A 22,482-nucleotide genomic window follows, 5' to 3' on the forward strand; every position below is an offset into this window, starting at 1 on the left:
CCGCAGTTATAACTGGATAGTCAGTTTATGAGAGACTGATTCAGACCAAACCTTTGCTCGTGGGCGTGAGGCGCCCTGCGCTCTCGTTCCCCTGCCACTTTGTTGAGTCTCCGCTGTAAACGATGCATCTTAATGATAATAATAATGATAATAATAATAATAATAATCGTGCACTTTATTTGTAATGCACTTTACATGTAAAAAAACCTCTCAAGTGAGATTCTCAGCCAGATAAAAACATTAATGTAAAATACATATATATGTATAAATAGTGCAACAACATTATTGTGTAAAGTTAAAACTCATAAGCAACAGCGAGAGAACACGGGTTAACTTCAATATTTATACCTTTCTTACCTCAGAAGACATCGCGCCTCTAAACAAAAGATCTGTGCAGTCGCAGCAGAAGATGCTTTGCCTCGTCTCCCATGCAGGCTGATGTAATTTCACCATGTCACCACAGGGGGCAGACTTGTGCAGAAATCCTGGAACTTATGCTGTACTCCTTTAAACTAATATCATTTAGCATTGCTTTGGTTTAGCTTTGCTTTAAATATAAATACATTTTAAATATAAAAATATAAAATATAAATTATTGTGTTTTAAATTGTTTTTACAAAAAGGCTGAACTAGTGCAAATACAGGTCCTGGATGGACCTGATTGGTCTTTGCAGTTTGGACCGGTCCGGTTCTGTGGATGGTCCAAACCACCCAGTGATGGAGGAACACAGAACTGAGCTGTGTGAGAACCAGCTCAGGTCCAGATGATGGTTCTCTTCTAATGTTTTTGTTCAGGTTTTACGTCCCGTTTTATCCTGGTTATATCCATATTTAAGTAATTAAAGCGTTATGGTTTATGGGTCGTTTGTGTTTGGATCGCTCTGGGTTGTTTGGTTCTCATTTCGTTTCTTTGAGTTGAGATTCTTTGTTCTCTCTGTGGTTCTGGTTCAGATGCATATTTAGTCTTTGGGTCAGTCAGAACCGTTCCTGTGTTTTCCTGCTCAGTCGTCCTCCCAGTAGGTGACAGCTGGACCTCCTCGGCACGTTCTGCCGTTGTTCGTGGTCCACGTCGGGTTCCCCGTGTCTCCAGTCAGATGTTCTTCAGTTCCTCTCCTGCCTCCTCCCCGCGCTGCAGGTTCTGCCACTAAACATCTCCACCTGCATCTTCAGTCGCACGTCTTCTGCATTTAGGTTCGAATTCCCTTCTTGCCTAAAAGTGAAGATCCTGGTTTCTTTGAGGTTTTCCTCCAACGTTCTCCAAGAACCATTTTTAGTTGGCTGCAGCTTTAGAGCCACAGCGACACCGACAGGGTGGACATGATGGACCATGATGGAGGAACCATGATGGACAGAACCATGATGGAGGAACCCTGATGGAGGAACCATGATGGACAGAACCATGATGGAGGAACCATGATGCACAGAACCGTGATGGAGGAAGCATGATGGACAGAACCATGATGGAGGAACCATGTTGGACAGAACCATGATGGAGGAACCATGACAGAACCATGATGGACAGAACCGTGATGGACAGAACCATGATGGAGGAACCATGATGGAGGAACCATGATGCACAGAACCGTGATGGAGGAAGCATGATGGACAGAACCACGATGGAGGAACCATGTTGGACAGAACCATGATGGACAGAACCATGACAGAACCATGATGGACAGAACCGTGATGGACAGAACCGTGATGGACAGAACCATGATGGAGGAACCATGATGGACAGAACCATGATGGAGAAACTGTGATGGACCATGATGGACAGAACCATGATGGAGGAACCATGTTGGACAGAACCATGATGGAGGAACCATGATGGACAGAACCATGATGGAGGAACCCTGATGGACAGAACCATGATGGAGGAACCATGACAGAACCATGATGGACAGAACCGTGATGGACAGAACCATGATGGAGGAACCATGATGGAGGAACCATGATGGACAGAACCATGATGGAGAAACTGTGATGGACCATGATGGACAGAACCATGATGGAGGAACCATGTTGGACAGAACCATGATGGAGGAACCATGATGGACAGAACCATGATGGACAGAATCATGATGGAGGAACCATGATGGACAGAACCGTGATGGACAGAACCATGATGGAGGAACCATGATGGAGGAACCATGATGGATAGAACCATGATGGAGAAACCATGATGGATAGAACCATGATGGAGAAACTGTGATGGACCATGATGGACAGAACCATGATGGAGGAACCATGTTGGACAGAACCATGATGGAGGAACCATGATGGACAGAACCATGATGGACAGAACCCTGATGGAGGAACCATGATGGACAGAACCGTGATGGACAGATCCATGATGGAGGAACCATGATGGAGGAACCATGAGGGAGGAACCCTGATGGAGGAACCATGATGGACAGAACCATGATGGAGGAACCCTGATGGAGGAACCTTGATGGAGGAGCCATGATGGAGGAACCATGATGGACAGAACCATGATAGACAGAACTATGATGGAGGAACCATGATGGAGGAACCATGATGGACAGAACCATGATAGACAGAACTATGATGGAGGAACCATGATGGAGGAACTATGATGGACAGAACCATGATGGGGGAACTATGATGGAGGAACCATGATGGACAGAACCATGATGGAGGAACCATGATGGACAGAACTATGATGGAGGAACCATGATGGACAGAACCATGATAGACAGAACCATGATGGACAGAACTATGATGGAGGAACCATGATGGACAGAACCATGATGGAGGAACCATGATGGACAGAACCATGGTGGACAGAACCATGATGGACAGAACCATGATGGAGGAACCATGATGGACAGAACCGTGATGGACAGATCCATGATGGAGGAACCATGATGGAGGAACCATGAGGGAGGAACCCTGATGGAGGAACCATGATGGACAGAACCATGATGGAGGAACCCTGATGGAGGAACCTTGATGGAGGAGCCATGATGGAGGAACCATGATGGACAGAACCATGATAGACAGAACTATGATGGAGGAACCATGATGGAGGAACCATGATGGACAGAACCATGATAGACAGAACTATGATGGAGGAACCATGATGGAGGAACTATGATGGACAGAACCATGATGGGGGAACTATGATGGAGGAACCATGATGGACAGAACCATGATGGAGGAACCATGATGGACAGAACTATGATGGAGGAACCATGATGGACAGAACCATGATAGACAGAACCATGATGGACAGAACTATGATGGAGGAACCATGATGGACAGAACCATGATGGAGGAACCATGATGGACAGAACCATGGTGGACAGAACCATGATGGACAGAACCATGATGGAGGAACCATGATGCACAGAACCGTGATGGAGGAAGCATGATGGAAAGAACCATGATAGACAGAACCATGATGGACAGAACCATGATGGAGGAACCATGATGCACAGAACCGTGATGGAGGAAGCATGATGGAAAGAACCATGATGGACAGAACCATGATGGAGTAACCATGATGGAAAGAACCATGATGGACAGAACCATGATGGACAGAACTATTATGCACAGAACCATGATGGACAGAACCATGATAGACAGAACCATGATGGAGGAACCATGATGGACAGAACTGTGATGGAGGAAGCATGATGGAAAGAACCATGATGGACAGAACCATGATGGAGTAACCATGATGGAAAGAACCATGATGGACAGAACCATGATGGACAGAACTATTATGCACAGAACCATGATGGACAGAACCATGATAGACAGAACCATGATGGACAGAACTATGATGCACAGAACCATGATGCACAGAACCATGATGGGGGAACTATGATGGAGGAACCATGATGGACAGAACCATGATGGAGGAACCATGATGGACAGAACCATGATAGACAGAACCATGATGGACAGAACTATGATGCACAGAACCATGATGCACAGAACCATGATGGGGGAACCATGATGGAGGAACCATGACGGAGGAACTGTGATGGACAGAACCATGATGGAGGAACCATGATGGACAGAACCATGATGCACAGAACCATGATGGAGGAACCATGATGGAGGAACCATGATGGACAGAACCATGATTGACAGAACCATGATGGACAGAACCATGATGGAGGAACCATGATGGAGGAACCATGGTGGACAGAACCATGATGGACAGAACCATGATGGAGGAACCATGATGCACAGAACCATGATGGGGGAACTATGATAGACAGAACCATGGTGGACAGAACCATGATGGACAGAACCATGATGGAGGAACCATGATGCACAGAACCGTGATGGAGGAAGCATGATGGAAAGAACCATGATGGACAGAACCATGATGGAGGAACCATGATGGAGGAACCATGATGGACAGAACCATGATGGAGGAACCATGGTGGACAGAACCATGATGGACAGAACCATGATGGAGGAACTGTGATGGAGGAACCATGATGGACAGAACCATGATGCACAGACCATGATGGGGGAACTATGATGGACAGAACCGTGATGCACAGAACCATGATGGGGGAACCATGATGGAGGAACCATGACGGAGGAACTGTGATGGACAGAACCATGATGGAGGAACCATGATGGACAGAACCATGATGCACAGAACCATGATGGAGGAACCATGATGGAGGAACCATGATGGACAGAACCATGATTGACAGAACCATGATGGACAGAACCATGATGGAGGAACCATGATGGAGGAACCATGGTGGACAGAACCATGATGGACAGAACCATGATGGAGGAACCATGATGCACAGAACCATGATGGGGGAACTATGATAGACAGAACCATGGTGGACAGAACCATGATGGACAGAACCATGATGGAGGAACCATGATGCACAGAACCGTGATGGAGGAAGCATGATGGAAAGAACCATGATGGACAGAACCATGATGGAGGAACCATGATGGAGGAACCATGATGGACAGAACCATGATGGAGGAACCATGGTGGACAGAACCATGATGGACAGAACCATGATGGAGGAACTGTGATGGAGGAACTGTGATGGACAGAACCATGATGGGGGAACTGTGATGGAGGAACCATGATGGACAGAACCATGATGCACAGACCATGATGGGGGAACTATGATGGACAGAACCATGATGGTGGAACCATGATGCACAGAACCATGGTGGAGGAACCATGATGGAGGAACCATGATGGACAGAACCATGATGGTGGAACCTGGATGGACAGAACCATGATGGAGGAACTATGATGAACAGAACCATGATGGAGGAACCCTGATGGAGGAACCATGATTCCCATCTTTTGTTGAGATGAAAACTGTTTGTGAGAAGAACCGAGATCTTTAAAAATCCTTATGCGATCAGGGTTCTGGTACCAGAACTGACCCGAGACTGTGGGATCAGAACCGACACCACTGTGATGAGTGCATCTCTGTTTCAAACATCAGATTGAAGCGGTCCAAAGTGGTGCAGCCGGTTCCGTCCACATGGTCTCTGTTCTCCGGGTTCTGGCCTTTTATTTATTGTTCTGGTTTTGCAGCAAAGCAACGTGCAGTTTATAGGATTCCTTATTAGAGACACACGCCGTTTATTAACTGCTGCATTAAATGCACATAAGCAGCTGCTGGGTTCCTCCGTCACGGATCAGATCCGTGGTTCTGATCCGTGGTTCTGATCCGTGGTTCTGAACAGAAGAAGAGCAGATGTGCTGAGCCGGGTCGTCCTCCAAAGAACTACAGACCACAGTCCGTATCTGCATCAGAGCTGACGCGTCTGCAGCAGCATCAGCCTGATTGGTGTGAACATCAGAGTCAGAACCGAGGCAGCGTAAGAACCGGGCCAGCGTCAGAACCGGGCCAGCGTCAGAACCGAGGCAGCGTCAGAACCGAGGCAGAGAGCAGCTTTGAGCCAGAAATATCTCGCTGACTATTTATGGAACAAAGGAGACGGACGCATAAAATTTCCATCTTTTCAAGATCAATTAAAATTCTCCAGGGCTGAAAAAGACGATGGAGGATCTGAGTTTCAGCTGAAATCCTGTTTTTATTCTCAGTTGGTTTGACTCTGATTATCAGAATAAAGTTCTCCGTTTCTAACGAGCAGCGCAGCTGAAAACACGTCGTTATGTGAAGGAAGCGATAAATCTCAGGTGAGGACGGCTCCTCCTGCGTTCTCCAGAGAACCAGGATGTGACTTCCTGGGTACTCTGTTCTTTCCCGTCTGGGTTCAGTAGACAGAATGAAACTTAAGTATATATAAGTAGTATATAAGCTTTTTATGGACCGTGGTTCTAAAACTCTGATTACTGTGGGAACCGGCGGTACCGGCTGTCAAAGACTCGTTACAGGAGGAGCTGCTCTGCTTTCAGGAGCGCCATCTTAGCTTTAATCATTTATCAGGAGCTGGAATATTTATTAAAACATAAACTAGGAACACAAGTTTAAATTTATTGTGGATTCTCTCTCATTCACAGAGGGTCAGATGTTTACATACACCCGGTAGTGTCTGGTTGTCTCCTAACAAGTTCCATCTGGACCAAAACCTTCCCGGATCCATCTTCTGGAAGTTGGTCGGATGTTCTGAAAGACCCACCATGACTCCTCCAGAGTCTGCATATATCTGAGCCTTCATGTATCATTTTGGACCTGGTTGAATTAAAGAAAATCCAGGATAAGCTAAAGCCTCTCCTCCTAATTCCTGTTTTTAAAACTGTGGAAAAAACAGTTTGAATAAATCATTACCAGTGGGTGGAGGCAGATCATCCTCTATTACCGTCTAACATAGAAAGTACTCCTGGGTCAATGTGAGCTTCTGAGCTTTCTGTGTCTCTGCTCTGTCTCCTATAACATAGAAAGTACTCCTGGGTCAATGTGAGCTTCTGAGCTTTCTGTGTCTCTGCTCTGTCTTCTCTACCATAGAAAGTACTCCTGGGTCAATGTGAGCTTCTGAGCTTTCTGTGTCTCTGCTCTGTCTTCTCTAACATAGAAAGTACTCCTGGGTCAATGTGAGCTTCTGTGCTTTCTGTGTCTCTGCTCTGTCTCCTCTAACATAGAAAGTACTCCTGGGTCAATGTGAGCTTCTGAGCTTTCTGTGTCTCTGCTCTGTCTTCTCTACCATAGAAAGTACTCCTGGGTCAATGTGAGCTTCTGAGCTTTCTGTGTCTCTGCTCTGTCTTCTCTACCATAGAAAGTACTCCTGGGTCAATGTGAGCTTCTGTGCTTTCTGTGTCTCTGCTCTGTCTTCTCTAACATAGAAAGTACTCCTGGGTCAATGTGAGCTTCTGTGCTTTCTGTGTCTCTGCTCTGTCTTCTCTACCATAGAAAGTACTCCTGGGTCAATGTGAGCTTCTGTGCTTTCTGTGTCTCTGCTCTGTCTTCTCTAACATAGAAAGTACTCCTGGGTCAATGTGAGCTTCTGTGCTTTCTGTGTCTCTGCTCTGTCTTCTCTAACATAGAAAGTACTCCTGGGTCAATGTGAGCTTCTGTGTCTCTGCTCTGTCTTCTCTACCATAGAAAGTACTCCTGGGTCAATGTGAGCTTCTGAGCTTTCTGTGTCTCTGCTCTGTCTTCTCTGACATAGAAAGTACTCCTGGGTCAATGTGAGCTTCTGTGCTTTCTGTGTCTCTGCTCTGTCTTCTCTAACATAGAAAGTACTCCTGGGTCAATGTGAGCTTCTGTGCTTTCTGTGTCTCTGCTCTGTCTTCTCTAACATAGAAAGTACTCCTGGGTCAATGTGAGCTTCTGAGCTTTCTGTGTCTCTGCTCTGTCTTCTCTGACATAGAAAGTACTCCTGGGTCAATGTGAGCTTCTGTGCTTTCTGTGTTTCTGCTCTGTCTTCTCTAACATAGAAAGTACTCCTGGGTCAATGTGAGCTTCTGAGCTTTCTGTGTCTCTGCTCTGTCTTCTCTAACATAGAAAGTACTCCTGGGTCAATGTGAGCTTCTGAGCTTTCTGTGTCTCTGCTCTGTCTTCTCTAAGCCCCAGTGGGTGGAGGCAGATGAGCGTTCACACTGAGCCTGGTTCTGGTTCTGCTGGAGGTTCTCCTCCCTGTTAAAGGGGAGTTTTCCTCTCCACTGTCGCTTCATGCATGCTCAGTATGAGGGATTGCTGCAAAGCCATCAACAATGCAGACGACTGTCCACTGTGGCTCTACGCTCTTTCAGGAGGAGTGAATGCTGCTTGGAGAGACTTGATGCAACCTGCTGGGTTTCCTTAGAGAGGAAACTTTCTCACCAACCTGGAGGATCTGATGGAAGCTGACTTTGGAAAGAACCTTTAGATGACGGGATGTTAATTGGAGCTGTAGAAATATTAAACTGAATTGAATTGAATGAAAAGTCCCCAAATGACCAGGACGCTCCTGCTTCAGTCATGGAGGAATGTCTGGTGTGTTGAGTCCCTCTGCTATGGACACGTCCTCCAGAGACGTCCTGCTTCCAGCTGCACGCCGCTGTCATGAGACCGGCTGCTGGTGAGTATCAGCAGGATGTGATCTGAGGCACAAATATGTGTTCGTTAAACACCCGGAGGGAGCGGGCCTCTGAGGTTCTGCTCTTATTCTTCCAGCAGCAACGCCATTGGCTGAACTGCTGCCTTGATTACAGCAAATTAGCCTCCCACCCATCCAGAGGAAGACACTTAATTACACTATTTACACCGCAGAGCGTCCCTCGCTGACAGAGCTCAAAGTAAACACGCGCTGCACGTTTCTCCCTTCATAGCCGAAAACTAATTAAATGTGAAACAGCCGGAAGCAAGCGGTCATTCACAAGATTTAAAGTGAAAGCTCCGCCGCTGTCCTGACAGGCAGGTAGACCCGCTTCACGCTGGTCCGTTACATCTGCAGCATGGATGGTTCCTCACAGGAACTCAGAGAACAGTTTGGTCAGAGAAATGGTTTTAAAGTCTTAAAGCTCTTTGTGATGAATTCCTCTGCACACGATGACCAAAATGTAAAAGTACCGGTCTTTGTGCACAAAAAGCCGGTCCAAGCTGGAACGTTAGTAAAAGACAGAATTTCTCTCACGGCTAAAGGTTTCTGATGCTGCTGCTACAACTGGAAGCTTGAAATGGACAGATTTAACCGTCAGTGTTTGAAACAAGCTGAGCGTGTTGCAGGCTGAGGGAGTCTGAGCGGCCTGCAGGGACCGTCTGCAGAGCAATCAGCGTGAAACGGGGCAAAGTTTTTCTGTTTATGGAGAAGCTGCTCTATAACAACCAGGTAAGGTTTCTGACACAGACAGAATGGCTGAACTGGCCTTCAAAAGCTCCCTGCTGAGGTTTTCTGTTCGTTATTTGCATGTCTGCACTATAGGAGGAAGGCATCGACTTGTCTTATTCAGTTTATTTAAGTTTATTTAGATTTCCCTAACTTACAACACGTCATCTCCAGGCTGTGGCGGAGCTCCAACGTCAGGGGACTGCCACTGAAAAAGCCTCGTGACCCCAATGCTTAATCCTGGTCCCTGGAACATCTAATAAAAGCTTATTTAAAGGGAACATGTCCTGCAAATTCCACTTTTTTTGCCCTTAAATAACCCTGTTGGGTCCTTGGAGTGTCTAGGAGAGCAGAAAGGTTGAATGTAGTCTCTCAAGGAGCTGAGTAGAGATCTTTAGGTTCTTGGTTGGCTCATATTTTTCAGCCCGTTCAGTTTTCTCTGTTCTCTATTATGTTTTTTGAACAATTACGTCACAGTGTTTGCTGCAGAGCTGCTAAACAAGGACTTTCTGCTAGTCTCGCGAATCCGCCATTTCTATTTCTTGCAGTGATTTTGTGTTCCAAGCTGAAGGAAGCTGAAGCTACAAGTGGATCAGAGAGAATGTTTGGTTGTGGGATGTATTAACCCACACTAAACATATTTCTCATGTGATGTCACAAATCTCTCACTATCCTCCATGTTGGTTGGCAGAATCGCTTTAGATACGGCTGAGCAAGTCTGACTACCCAGGAGTATTTATTTTATTTTGAACATACTTGCAATGATTGTTTCACGTTGGGTGAAAAGATGTTCCAACCACGATGGTTTGGCTAAGCGCCGTTTTCTCCATAAAAGTCAGAAAACACGAAGGCGCGCAAACGGAGGAGTTGAGATCTGAACGTTGACAACTCTGGCTTGGAAAGATCGATCACAAGGATCAGTCATCTAAAACGGCAAGAATCTCCTCCGATCATTTTTATTCCGGTTAAAAAACAAGAAATTCAATCCTTTTGTTGAATAATGTCAATGTTTACCTGCGTCTGTGCTGGAACTATTCTGCTCTGTACGTCTCTGCTGTAGTTACCTTAGCCATGCTATGCTAAACCTCCACATGGTAAACACTCGCTCTGCCTGCATAGAATTTGGACGTCCGTTAGAAAACCGTTAAAACACTGATTTTATGCACCCTCAGATTTCAGGCCGCAAAGCTCCTCCATTGTGTAGTCACTGTTCGAGTTCACTAAGTAATTAACAAAGTCAGAAAATATCTGAGGCAGTTGGTCTGCGTCGTCTGACATTTTTCTATTTTCTGCCTCATTCAGGTCGATCCGGACAGCCACGATTTTGTGGATGTATCGTTCTCTTGCACATTGGTCAAGAGTATCAATATACTTTCTTTCTGTTTGTCTGGAAGCCATGACGATAGTGGTTGCCTAGCATTGGCTAGCATTGGCTAGCATTGCTTAGCATTGCCTAACATTGGCTAGCGTTGCCTAGCATTGGCTAGCATTGCTTAGCATTGCCTAACATTGGCTAGCGTTGCCTAGCATTGCTTAGCATTGACTAGCATTGGCTAGCATTGGTTAGTGTTGTGCCATCTAGCCATGGGCAAAAATCTAATTGAATTGGAAAAACATGTAACCTGAGGAGAAATCAAATTGGGTTGTAAGCAAAGAAATTTCACACACCCACGCAGAGACCGGCTCTCTCAGCAGGGTGCCCTGCTATTAAGCCAGGCTCCACCTCACTTATTTTTTCATCTTCTTGCCGGTGGACTCTGAAGGAGAGGGTCCGCCCTGAGGGACCAGCCAGCATGCGGGCCGCATGGGGCTCAAAAGACTCACAAGCTGTGTAAAATGTGCTTTCTGTGAAACTAATTTCCCGTTGCTTCAATGGAGCGATAAAGGGGAGAATTCTCGTTGTCCTCCCTGACTGCCATTGGAGATTAACCGAATCAGCAGGAAAGCTGACGCGAGACGGCGTGGAGCGGTCTCCTTTCCTCACCAGGCCAAGCTGAGACGAGCGGACTCAACTGCATATAGGGCCTCGGAGCGGCTTGTTCCGACCGCGTTTCGGCTAGCTCAGAGCCGCATGCCCACTGCTGAAATAACCAAAGTTTCCTTGGAGTACTGCTTTGGATACCCAAAATGAACTGAACTCACACAGAGGCGGCGACAGGTTAGGCAGATAAATAAACAGGGAAAGTTAAATGGTTTATTTAGAACGGTTTACTTAATGCGTTTTCACAGTGTTTTTAAACATGTGAAGCTAACCGACGTAGCTTCCACTAGCTTCTTCGAAACATGCCATTGCTGATGGGATTCGAGTGTGTTTTTATGGTTATAACAAACGTTATCTCCACCAGAGTTTCATACATTGATGGGATATTGATGTTTGTGTTATCCGGTCCACTCATTACCACCAGAATAAAGCCGAAGCTTTTTAAAATTAGCGCCCAATGTCCGCTAGCATAAATGCTATTAGCTTCCGGTAACTACTGCTTTCCCAGATATACAACTACAGTTTGTTTCAAACATGAGGTTTGTTTTGTTCACTCCACCATTGTTCGATAGTGCTAGGAGCATTATTACCACATTAATATGGAATGTTAATGTCGATTTAAAGATGTTTTGTATAACTTTACAAGTAACCTATTTTAGGGGAAGATCGCTACAGCGACCCCTAGCATCCTGGAGGTATAATCGCATTATTAAAATCAAGCGTTCTAGACGTTTACTGATGTTTACTGAGAAAATAATTCTTTAAAATATTATTTCATCAAATAATGTTTTGTTTAACTCAGGATTTGCATTGTGAATGGGTTGAAACACATACCAAATGTTCTGAATTAGTTAAGCTAATTTAAGATCATTCCATATTCTTTAAGATGAACCTTGGTTCTTTAACTCAGATCTGCAGTGAACCAGGATTCACTGAATCATTCTGATGATGATGATCAACCATTTTATTTTGTCTTTTGTTTCTTTTGTGTGTACATAGTTCCTTAGTTTAGCTTCTTTTATCTTAATTTTGCTTAGTAGTTTAGTTCAGTTTCACGAGCAGAAAGGATTTGTTGATTGAAATATGGTGTTAACTCAGATAAAGTTAGACTTAGACAACTTTATTGACATTTTGTATGTACAGAGTGCATAAAGAGGGAATGTGGGGGTAAATTAACAGGGAATTCAGACCAAAGCACTGCAGTTCCACTTTAGATAGAGCACAACTGACTGATTTAAACGTGAAAAGGAAGGACTTAAAATGATGATATGTCCCCTTTAAAACATTTTCATGAGATGTCAGAAAGTTTTTACTGAGATGCTTTCCTTCCAGTCTAACGTGTTGTTTCATAGAGACTGGTTGGGCGTCTTTAGTGCTTGTTCGTTAATCTCTTGGTTTGTTGGTGAAATTAAATGAAACGGCTCAGATCTGATGTGTCTGTAGCACCTGAAGCTCTCTGATCTGTTTGGTTTTATAATTAATTTTATTTCATGCTGTATGACCTTTCAAAGCATTTATATTGTCTAACATAAGGTTTAAATCAGGCCCTGGTTCTGTTATGTGGGTTCTCTGGGCCATCTTTAATATCTGGACTGTCAAATGTCTTGAACTCTTCCTTGATAACAAAAGCGGCCTCTGTTGGTCAGCATTGTTCGCCGGGGCCCAAAGAACTGCATGTCACTGCAGCAACATTGATGAAGTGTAAGAAAAGAGGCCCTTCAGTGCAAACAGCCCATAATGATGATTGCCTACTGTTGGCCCCTGTGTTCACTGTCGGTTTTTATTATTTAACCAAACATAAACTTGTTCTTTTATCACATCAGCAAACCCTCACAGAGGGTCGATATGTGGAACATCAGCATCTATAGAGCTTCCTACTGACACTGGAACCACTGTACAGGCAGTACAGTAGGTGCTTCTTTACCGTAGTATTTCATTATAAAATAAAATCTTTCTTTGATTGAGTTGACTTTGTAAAGTTCCTTCAGATGACGTGTCATGAATTGGCACTATATAAATAAAATGGAATAAAATCTTTAAACAGTTCTGATTGGCTCTGGTAAACCTGTTGATCCACTGAAGGTTCTGCTGATAAGTCTCAGTTTACCTCCAGCTCTACAGACTGAAACGTTGCAACAAAGAACCGCCCAGAAGACATATCCAATTTATTGTTTTATTAACCTTAAAAAACGTTTTTTATTACTTTTAAAGACTTCTTCTAATACTTAATACCACTGTATTATAACTGTAGCACTTATTTTTTAAAATGAAATTAAATAAAATCTATAAACAAGATAATAATAATAATAAAATAAATGTACTTGTAGCATCAAATTATAGATTATTCATATAAAACACTAATTATCCTACTATATTAAAATAAAAATCAAGCTATAAATGTGTAGTCTTTTATTTACTTTTTAAGAAAAAATTGTAATTACAGTAACTTTGTTCCTGTGAAAATGAAGATAAAACACATAAGTGTGTGACTATACATTAAAATGACATTAGATTTTAACTGTGTGTGATATGATGGAACATATAAATTATAAAAAATGTTTAACTGTAGTTCAGTTATTTTTCTGTCACATAATTCTCTTAACTCATGTCTCTGTATGTTGAGAGTTAAAAATCTATGATTTCTATAAAACTGAAGCAACATGAGCGTCAGACCAAAAGCTCAGGTGTAAAAATGGGTGAAGAGCGCCATCTGCTGGCCATCTGTTCCAAAACACATTCAGTACTTGAGTTACTGCTAATTCAGCTTTAAAACTCACCACTTTGTCTTGAGAAAATGAACAAACAGTCAAATCAACGCCTGGATTTAATTTTTGTGCCAACTTTTGCATTTTAAGGAATAAAACGTCTCCGTCCAGCGGTGCGGAGCAGAAACCGTCTCCTGTTGGTAGCAGAGCTTCATGGACCTCCTGGAGAAGCTCCTGGAGTGATTTAGCTGATTCTGTCCCTCCTGGGAAGGTTCTCCTCCGTTCCTTCTTCCCTCCATGTGTGGATAATGGTTCTCCTGTGGTTCCCTGGACCCTCAGAGCGGTAGAAATGGCTTCATAGCCCATTCCAGACTGATAGATGCTTTTTGTTTTTGCTCAGGTTTTCTCTGACTGATCTGATCATCTGTGCAGTGATCTGAAATGTTTAGGTGTGATAAAAGTGCCAAACCTCTGGTTCTGTGTGCCGGTCCCGAGGAAAGACCCGCTGTCATCAGCAGTCGCATGTGGGGGCCAACAGCCATTTAAAATGTGCACAGTTCAAAAGAGAAACTAAAACACGAATCTTCAGATTTGCTCTGGATTCTGGAACAGCAGGAATTTACTGTCTGTCCAGCTGCTGCTGTACTTTTTATTCCACCTTTATTCATACAGGTGCATCTCCCCACCCGAGCTTCTAAGGTCAATGCGCTGCTGCATCTCTAAAAGCTGCTGCGTTTATGAACACTGCTGGACGTCAGGAAGACACCGGCTGGTGTTCAGAAACCAGATTAAAATATACGTACCACCAGTTTCTGTTCATAGAGCTGAAACCAGATATTTACAACGACTGTATCAACAGACACATTTCTCACAGCCTGACATTAAATCAAAGTAACTTCCTGTTTTAGATCAGCTGTGATTAACTGAATTCTATCCAATCAGATTGTACAGATTGGACTGGGGTCTGTCTCGGGTCAGAGGTTCTGGTTCTCCTCTCTACAGCTGCTGGGTTCTTGTGCCGCTCCTCCTCACAGAACCGGTGTAACTGGGTCGGGTCTCACAGGTCCAGCTCTGACCTGTAATCTCCTCTCAGGTCAGGACTTTGTGATGGAGCTCCAGAACATGGACTCTGTGGTCCTTCAGCCTCTCTGGAGCTGACCTGGAGGTCTGCTGAGGGACGTTGTCCATCAGGAAGACCCGTCTGTGTCCAAGCTGGGACTTCCTGATGTGTCCAGATGTTGCTTCAGCATGATGGTCTTCCCTCATGATGCGTCTGCTCTGTGAACCAGTCCCTCCTGCAGCAAAGCAGCCCCCAGCATCATGCTGCCACCTCCGTGCTTCACTCACCAGGATCTTCTTTAGAACAACATACGTTTAAAAACAGGGCAGCATTTTAATTTCTGTGTCCTGCTGAGAATTAAACGCTAACTGATCCGCTCACCTACAACTGAGAGGGAACCGCTGCAGAGCCTCGTCAGAAACGGCCTCCTATCTTTTCAGAGCTCACCTGCCTTGAAAGAGGCCTTTGACAGTTTGATTAAATGCTTCCTATGTAGAGACAGTGTGTGTAATATTATGAAGAATGCAACATTTGACATATTTCAACCGTCAAACTGGTGGTTTGTGTGACCCGGACACAGTCAGCCTGAGCTGCAGATGCTTCTGGGAGATCCCGGAAATCGATCGTAATGTTGCTCTTCAACAACAGACGGTAACAGGATATCGCTTTATTCAACAGTAATACTTTGGGATCTTTCTATGCATTTCTTAACATTGTACCTGCGGTCACACGGTCTTGTTGTGGAAAGGGAAAAAAAGCATTTACTAACAAACGGAGCAAAAATAACATGAAAAACAGAAAAGAGCGTGATCATTTAATCGGGAAACCTTTACTTGTAAAGCGCTTTAACAACTCCAGTCAGTCGTTCACACACATAATGATGCATAATGAACTCTGTATGAACACTATATTCATGTGATATTGCCTGTGTTACATGTATTAATTTATTAGGCACATCTGGATTAAAACTTTTTTTCCACAACAACTTAAACCTTTAGAGCAAATGGGAATCTGTGGATGGAATGGATAATTTCGAGCTGAATTCTTATTTCTTTTACATTACCATCTTTTAAATCCATCATAAAATCTTCAGCCAAATATCATATTATTGTATATGGATGCTACAAAATATGAACATTATTTTGTCTATTTTTTTTCTTACGTTCACTTTTTGAATAATTTACTTTATGATGCTGTAAAGATATATTAAGGGGGGACAATAAATAAGGCTTGCTTATGAGCAGAAGATTTGCCTTTAAATGAAAGTGGGATTATTAATACTTTAAAGTGAAATCCTGTCTTCATTCTCCAGGCTGGGTTTAAACAGTGACAGTCTGCAGCCAGCAGGGGGCAGTGGTGACCTATGAGAAAAATGTAGGGTTCTCTCTGCAAATGTCTGAAAAGCTCAGATTTAAACATATAAATCTAATTTAGTTAGATATTCTACAGCTATTCCATTTAATGTTCCATAAATAAAAATATCCTTGACCTTTTCGAGGTCAATGGAGGATGGCACAAAATGAATGTTGCTAAAAAAACAAAAAAGTTTGATTTTATCATTCATTGGAATATAGTAATTTTTATGTTTTTGCAACTATAACAGGAATTATTTCCCATCTTAATTTAGCTTAACACTCCCTGTACCATATTCACATGAGACGAAAGCTAATTTATCAGTGAGGTTCGTGGTGATTAACTTTCACTGTCATTGTATGTCAGAACACTCAAATGAAGCATAATTACTCCTTCCAGTAATTCAGTCTCTGTTTTATTTTCCATGGTGTTAGAAATGCCTTCAATTTATATTCTGCTGCTCCTACTTCCAAATAAAATCTAGAACATCTGGAAACATCAAGAGTTGTGCAAGCAGGGCTCAGATTTATTATAATCTTCCAATCAGCTGTAATTAAATAAAAGCCAGTTTAATGTAGTTTGGAGTGGAGCAATCATATTCTGTGTTGTAGGTTAGTGTTGATGAATTATGATTAAAGTTTGTCAAAGCTGCTCATTCATTCATTTTCTCACTCATTTTAATATAAGAGAGTACATTTAAACCTGCTGGTTTACAGTATGGATTAGTGGCGTTCTGGGATCATTGACTGAAGCTTGCAGGAAATATCTATGGTAAAAGTGATATTGACTATCAGAAGAAAGCAATCCCTCATACTGAGCATGCATGAAGCGACAGTGGAGAGGAAAACTCCCCTTTAACAGGGAGGAGAACCTCCAGCAGAACCAGAACCAGGCTTAGTGTGAACGCTCATCTGCCTCCACCCACTGGGGCTTAGAGAAGACAGAGCAGAGACACAGAAAGCTCAGAAGCTCACATTGACCCAGGAGTACTTTCTATGTTAGATGGTAATAGAGGATGATCTGCCTCCCCTGATGATGTCACAGCTAACAGAACGCCAGACCAGGTGTACCTTCTATGATAACTAAAGGATCTGCCTCCCATTCTACTTTTAGAGACTCTAGGAACCACCAGCAGACCTGCAGTCTGAGAGTGAAGTGCTCTGTTAGGAACATACGGGGTACTCAGAGCTCTGATATATGATGGAGCTTGATTATTAAGGGCTTTATACGTTAGAAGAAGAATTTTAAATTCTATTCTTGATTTAACAGGAAGCCAATGAAGGGAAGCTAAAATTTGAGAAATATGATCCCTCTGGTTGATTTTCATCAGAACTCCTGCTGCAGCATTTTAGATGCAGTTTGATAGACAGAAATTATGATTTTAGCTCTAGTCTCAAACAGGTATTATCTCAAAACACATAAAAATGCAATTTACTAAAGACATTTTTTTTTATCCTTTTTTATCCGATTGATTTTCTAAAGCATTTTTAGCAAGATAGGAAAACTTGGTTAAATAAAAACTGCACGTCATTATTGTATTTTAGCCCATCCCAGTAAAGTTGATTTAGGTTTAACTAGCTTATCTTAGTTTGTTTTAGCCGTGTCTTTTTTTAGCTGGACTAATCTTTTCATTTTAGCTCTTTTTGTTTCTCTCACCTTTGTTTAACTCAATTTAACTTGCTTTAGATCAGAGTTTCTTAAATTTTTTCTGTTGTGCCTCCTTTGAAAAGAAAACATTTTCACACACCCCAAAAAACGTTTAACTTGTTGTTGTTGCCCCCTGCAGTACCTTCAAGCCCCCCTAGGGGACGCACACCACCATTTGAGAAGCACTGCCTTAGATTATGTTATTTTAGCCAATATTAGCTTAGCTCAGTCTGTATTGGTTTATCTTCTTTTCGAAGCTTAGTTTAACTTTGCTTATCTTATTTTATTTTAGCATAAAGCCGGTAAACATTGAATTTATAAAAAAAAAAAAAAAAAACAACAACATTTTTTTTTATTTCTTTATATGACTCCAACAAAACAGAAGGCTTTTAGGTCAGTTGTCTGGTACAAACTTGCATTAATGCCAAAATGTGTCATATTATCATATCCTAAGCCGATGTCCGCCTCAACAGGAATCTCACCATGGTGACAATAAAAGATTCTTTATTCCTGATTCTTAACATTTTAATTATTTGCTAAATTTAACATACAGTAGAGAATCGTCAAATATGATCCGTCTGGTCCTGAGATGCGTCACACCTTTAATGTTTATTCTCCCCCAGTTTCAACTGGAGATGTTTTATGAACCTCGATATATTAAATTTTTTCCTTTTGCTCACATATTGTCTAAAGAACATGTTTTAAAACTCTTTGAAAAGATTTCCTCGGCTCAAAATGTTGACATAAAGTTCTTGTTCTCGCATGCATTCCCTCCAGAACAGTGAACAGATGTACAGAATCCCTGAAATCTTCCCCGGGATTTTCTTTTGCAAGAATACCAGCAAACTAACTGTTTATTTTCCTGCCCTACAGCAACACCGTCAAGTCGGATCCAGAATAATAATCCCCAGCCGGTGAAAGATCTGAGCGCTGAGAGAGACGGAGGGTGCCGCCTGAGCCGGGTGAACAGCAGATGGTGACACTGCAGCAGCACTTCTCCAGGTACCGTCAGCATCCAGGACTTTAACCTGTCTGTGTGCAAAGGTTGGTTCTGACCGTCAGGAAGCCACACTTTCTATTTACTGGAAAGTGCACCCTAACTGCATTCTTTTTCTTTTTATTAACTTGTATTTAATTTATTGCTTTAATTGTGGTTGAATAAATTAAGACTTCACATTTTGAAAAAACAAAAACAAATGTTTTCATAATTGACTCAAAGCTGAAAACCTCATAATGGACTGATAGGTTTCATCTGGCTGACGGATAAAATCTGAAAGGCGACTTTTGCTGCAGCTGATGTGTTCCGGTTAAAAGCTGTAGAATAGATCACAACTGAGGAACTCTTAGAAACATCCTTCTGGAAATATCTCTGTAAAATATATGGAGATAACAGTTTAGTCAAACACCAGCAGAACGGTAATAGAACCCTCCCCCGTTTATTAATGGTGTCGTACTGGTTCTGTTTCCACTGAAGTGGGGAAACGGGTCACTGAGCTACTTACGGCTTTCATTCATGCGTTGTTGCACATCATGATTGTGAGTCAGACTGTGGAGCCTGAAGCAAAATGTCACAAAGCTGCAGCAAAAATAAAAAAATTAAATCCAAATGTGTGAACAGAGTCTGTAGACGCGGTTCCTACAAACTGTGAGCCGAGCTCAGAGCGGTTCTGACGTTTGAAGAACGCCAACGTTCTTAGCTTTTATTTGATTCGTCCGACATGTCATCTCTCCCCAGGTTCATGTGATTTGTTGGCTTTAAAACTGTGGCACCGTAAAAGACTGATAGGTGGCACTCTTCCTGTCTCCTGGCCATTGGGGTGTTGTTTTGCTTCTAAACACTTCCTGGTCCATTTTATGCAGCTCGCAGCAGCAGGTGGGGGAGGGGGGATGTTACTTTACGCTTCAGACAAGCGGCAAAAATCCCTTTGCAGGTTTTTTTAGCTTCTCATGAAAAGAGATTTAAACTTCAGGAACAAAGATTAGTGCTTTTGAAACAAACATTTAAAAAATTCATCCGTTTTCCACACGAGAATGATTTGGTATAATTTTAGCGTCACCTTTCTGCACCTGAGCACTTCCTCTTCGTTATATTTGTCCTTCTGAAAGAAAGCGTTAAAGCGTTTTTTAAGGTCTCCTCATCCTGAAGTTTCCATTGAATCTCATTTGCCAGTGGCTGGAAACGCTGCATGCTGCCCTGGGAATTGAACCTTTCAGCTGCTGACCTTTGAGCAACGCAGGACAACATCTACTGTAGCGTTCCGGCTAGAGTTCAGTATTTTCATCTTCCTCCCTCTGACCCGCCGTTTCCATTTTGATGAGGTTTTGTTTCCGGTCGGCGGCGCCCAGCCGGGCGGCATCAGCGGCGGCGCGCTGCCCGTCAGAGGCGAGGGCTAATTGCCGCTGCGCACGCTTCACAGACAGGAAACAGCTGCTTTAACGTGGCAGCGGCAAAATGTCACTGGCTGTGACATTAAGAGGAAAAGGGCCGTTGTTGAGGCCTGAGAGTGAAAACCAGCGGCTCTGATTAGTGCGTCCAGCTGCCGCCGGTTTCACAGCCAGACTGAGGTTGAAGCTGAAATGCTGCTTTGGTAATAAATCAAAATTTATGGAGCCTGAACTGTGAACCAGCAGCGCTGCCTTCTCTGCTGAAAGTGGATGTTCTGGCAGAAGTAGCATCGCTTCCTAATGGATCATGAAATGATAATAGAACGAGTTCATTTTCAGACCTTCATGACTGGACGGTGCTCCACGCGGCTCTAATTGGTCGTTAGTGAAAGCAAACAGGACAGTCAGGTTGGTCGTTTTACTGTTTAAGCTTCCAATGAAGAAAAACCCGATTCAGTGTGACTCTTGTAGCAAATAGAAGCATCCTCCCACCCCCACCTGTTGCTGTCTGCTTTCTGTCATCTACAGCGCCTTGTTAAAGTATTCACACCCTTTGCTTTTTGCCTATTTTGTTGCTTTCCAATCTGAGCTTTACATGTTTTTTCTTATTATTTTATGTGATGGATTTGCACAAAACAGAGCGAAGTGAAATGAGAAACATAAATTTGCATACGCTTATATATCCACCTCCACTGCTATGAAGTTGTGGTTCAACCGATTACCTTCAAAAGTCCCATAATTAGTGAAATTAAGTTTCTACCGCCATGACGTTGTTCCCGAAGAGGTGCTGCAGCACTAAGCAGCCCACAGGTCAAAGGTCACCCTGAAGGAGCTGCAGAGGTCCACAGCAGAGACTGGAGGGTCTGCTGTAGGAGTGCAGGAAGCCGTAGGCTCCGTAGATCTGGGCTTCATGGAGGAGAGACGTTACAGCTGATCCAGAGCCGACACAGCTGGAGTGTCAGCAGACGGTGGCGCTACAGAGGTGGATAGTTAGGCACGCTGAAGGTTTCTGTTGTTTTGTCCTGTTTGTGTGCTTGGAGACATGCTTCGGGAATAAAAAGGTGCAAACTGTCCATTTTAATTCCAGGTTGGGGGAAAACCACCAACATTTACTAAATGTACCACTTTTTGTTTTAAAATGCCACAACAAGCTGTCAGTTCATGGTTAACTGTAGCTGAGAAGCTCTGAGCTTTATCCTGCAGCAGAATCAACTCCCATCTTTATTAAACACAACAGAACATCTAAAGAACCGGTTTGACTGGTCAGAAGATCTGGAGACGAGCCGCAGCAGAACCGTCCTACATCACAGGGGGCTCCGGCCTCCAGGGAGGCTTAGCTGGACCACTCCATCCAGAGCTTCACCTCCAGCTCCTTCTACCAGAACAACATCCTCCTTACTGCAGTTATTGCTCTGCTTGGTCGCTCCATTTAGCCTTCACACCTTTAATCTGTCTACACGTCGCTCTCTCTCTCTTTCTGGGTATCTGTGCGTCAGAACATCTACAAATAGATCTGACATGTCGTGTGATTATAACCATGGTGATTTTCAGGCTGTCAGAATGAGATCAGGAGGTGTGAAGATCTTCTGTTAAGCAGGATCGGTTTCATTTCCCCTCAGTTCTGCAGCTTTGATGCCAATTATCAAACATTTCTGCACCCAGAGGACTGGAAGAGTTGCACGGTTCTTCAGGTGGCGGTGCTCTCTCTCCTTCACGTCTGCAGTCCCATAAACATCATAAACCATCATAAACATCATAAACCATCACGTTAATGGAGACTTTATTCTGTGAAGGACCTGCAGGCAGCAGCGGAGCTTTAACTGTCAGGATTCAGGTACCGTTTGAAAACCAACAGAAAACAGGATCCAGGAGAGTTAAGCTTAAACGGTTCTTATATCAGAGAAGATACAGTTTAAGTCCAGTTCTGTATTAATGAATGTTCTAACCTCATAAACCAGCTCAGCTAATCTACCTGCAGGTTTGTGTTTCTGCATTTTGGCCCAACAAAAACGAAAAGTGTACAAACTGTAGCTCAGACACTTGAATTAATCGGTAAATCCTTTTGTTGACAAAAAGTCAACAATGTTGTCATAATTGATGACAACATT

The 22,482-nt window shown here is 43.3% G+C and overlaps 1 protein-coding gene across 4 annotated transcripts in view; it reads left to right on the forward strand.

The window, feature by feature from the left end:
• LOC105916503 (nck-associated protein 5) overlaps window positions 1-22,482 on the forward strand; it is a 60,350-nt gene that overhangs the window by 2,412 nt on the left and 35,456 nt on the right. For all 4 annotated transcript variants that reach the window (XM_036132599.1, XM_036132598.1, XM_036132597.1 and 1 more), the window contains exon 2: window positions 18,863-18,991. In XM_036132599.1, the coding sequence (XP_035988492.1) occupies window positions 18,963-18,991 (29 nt within the window). In that variant the 5' untranslated portion in view covers window positions 18,863-18,962. The remainder of the gene's footprint in view (window positions 1-18,862; window positions 18,992-22,482) is intronic.

This window comes from Fundulus heteroclitus, unplaced genomic scaffold, assembly GCF_011125445.2.
Source record: "Fundulus heteroclitus isolate FHET01 unplaced genomic scaffold, MU-UCD_Fhet_4.1 scaffold_53, whole genome shotgun sequence".
Classification (NCBI taxonomy): domain Eukaryota; kingdom Metazoa; phylum Chordata; class Actinopteri; order Cyprinodontiformes; family Fundulidae; genus Fundulus; species Fundulus heteroclitus.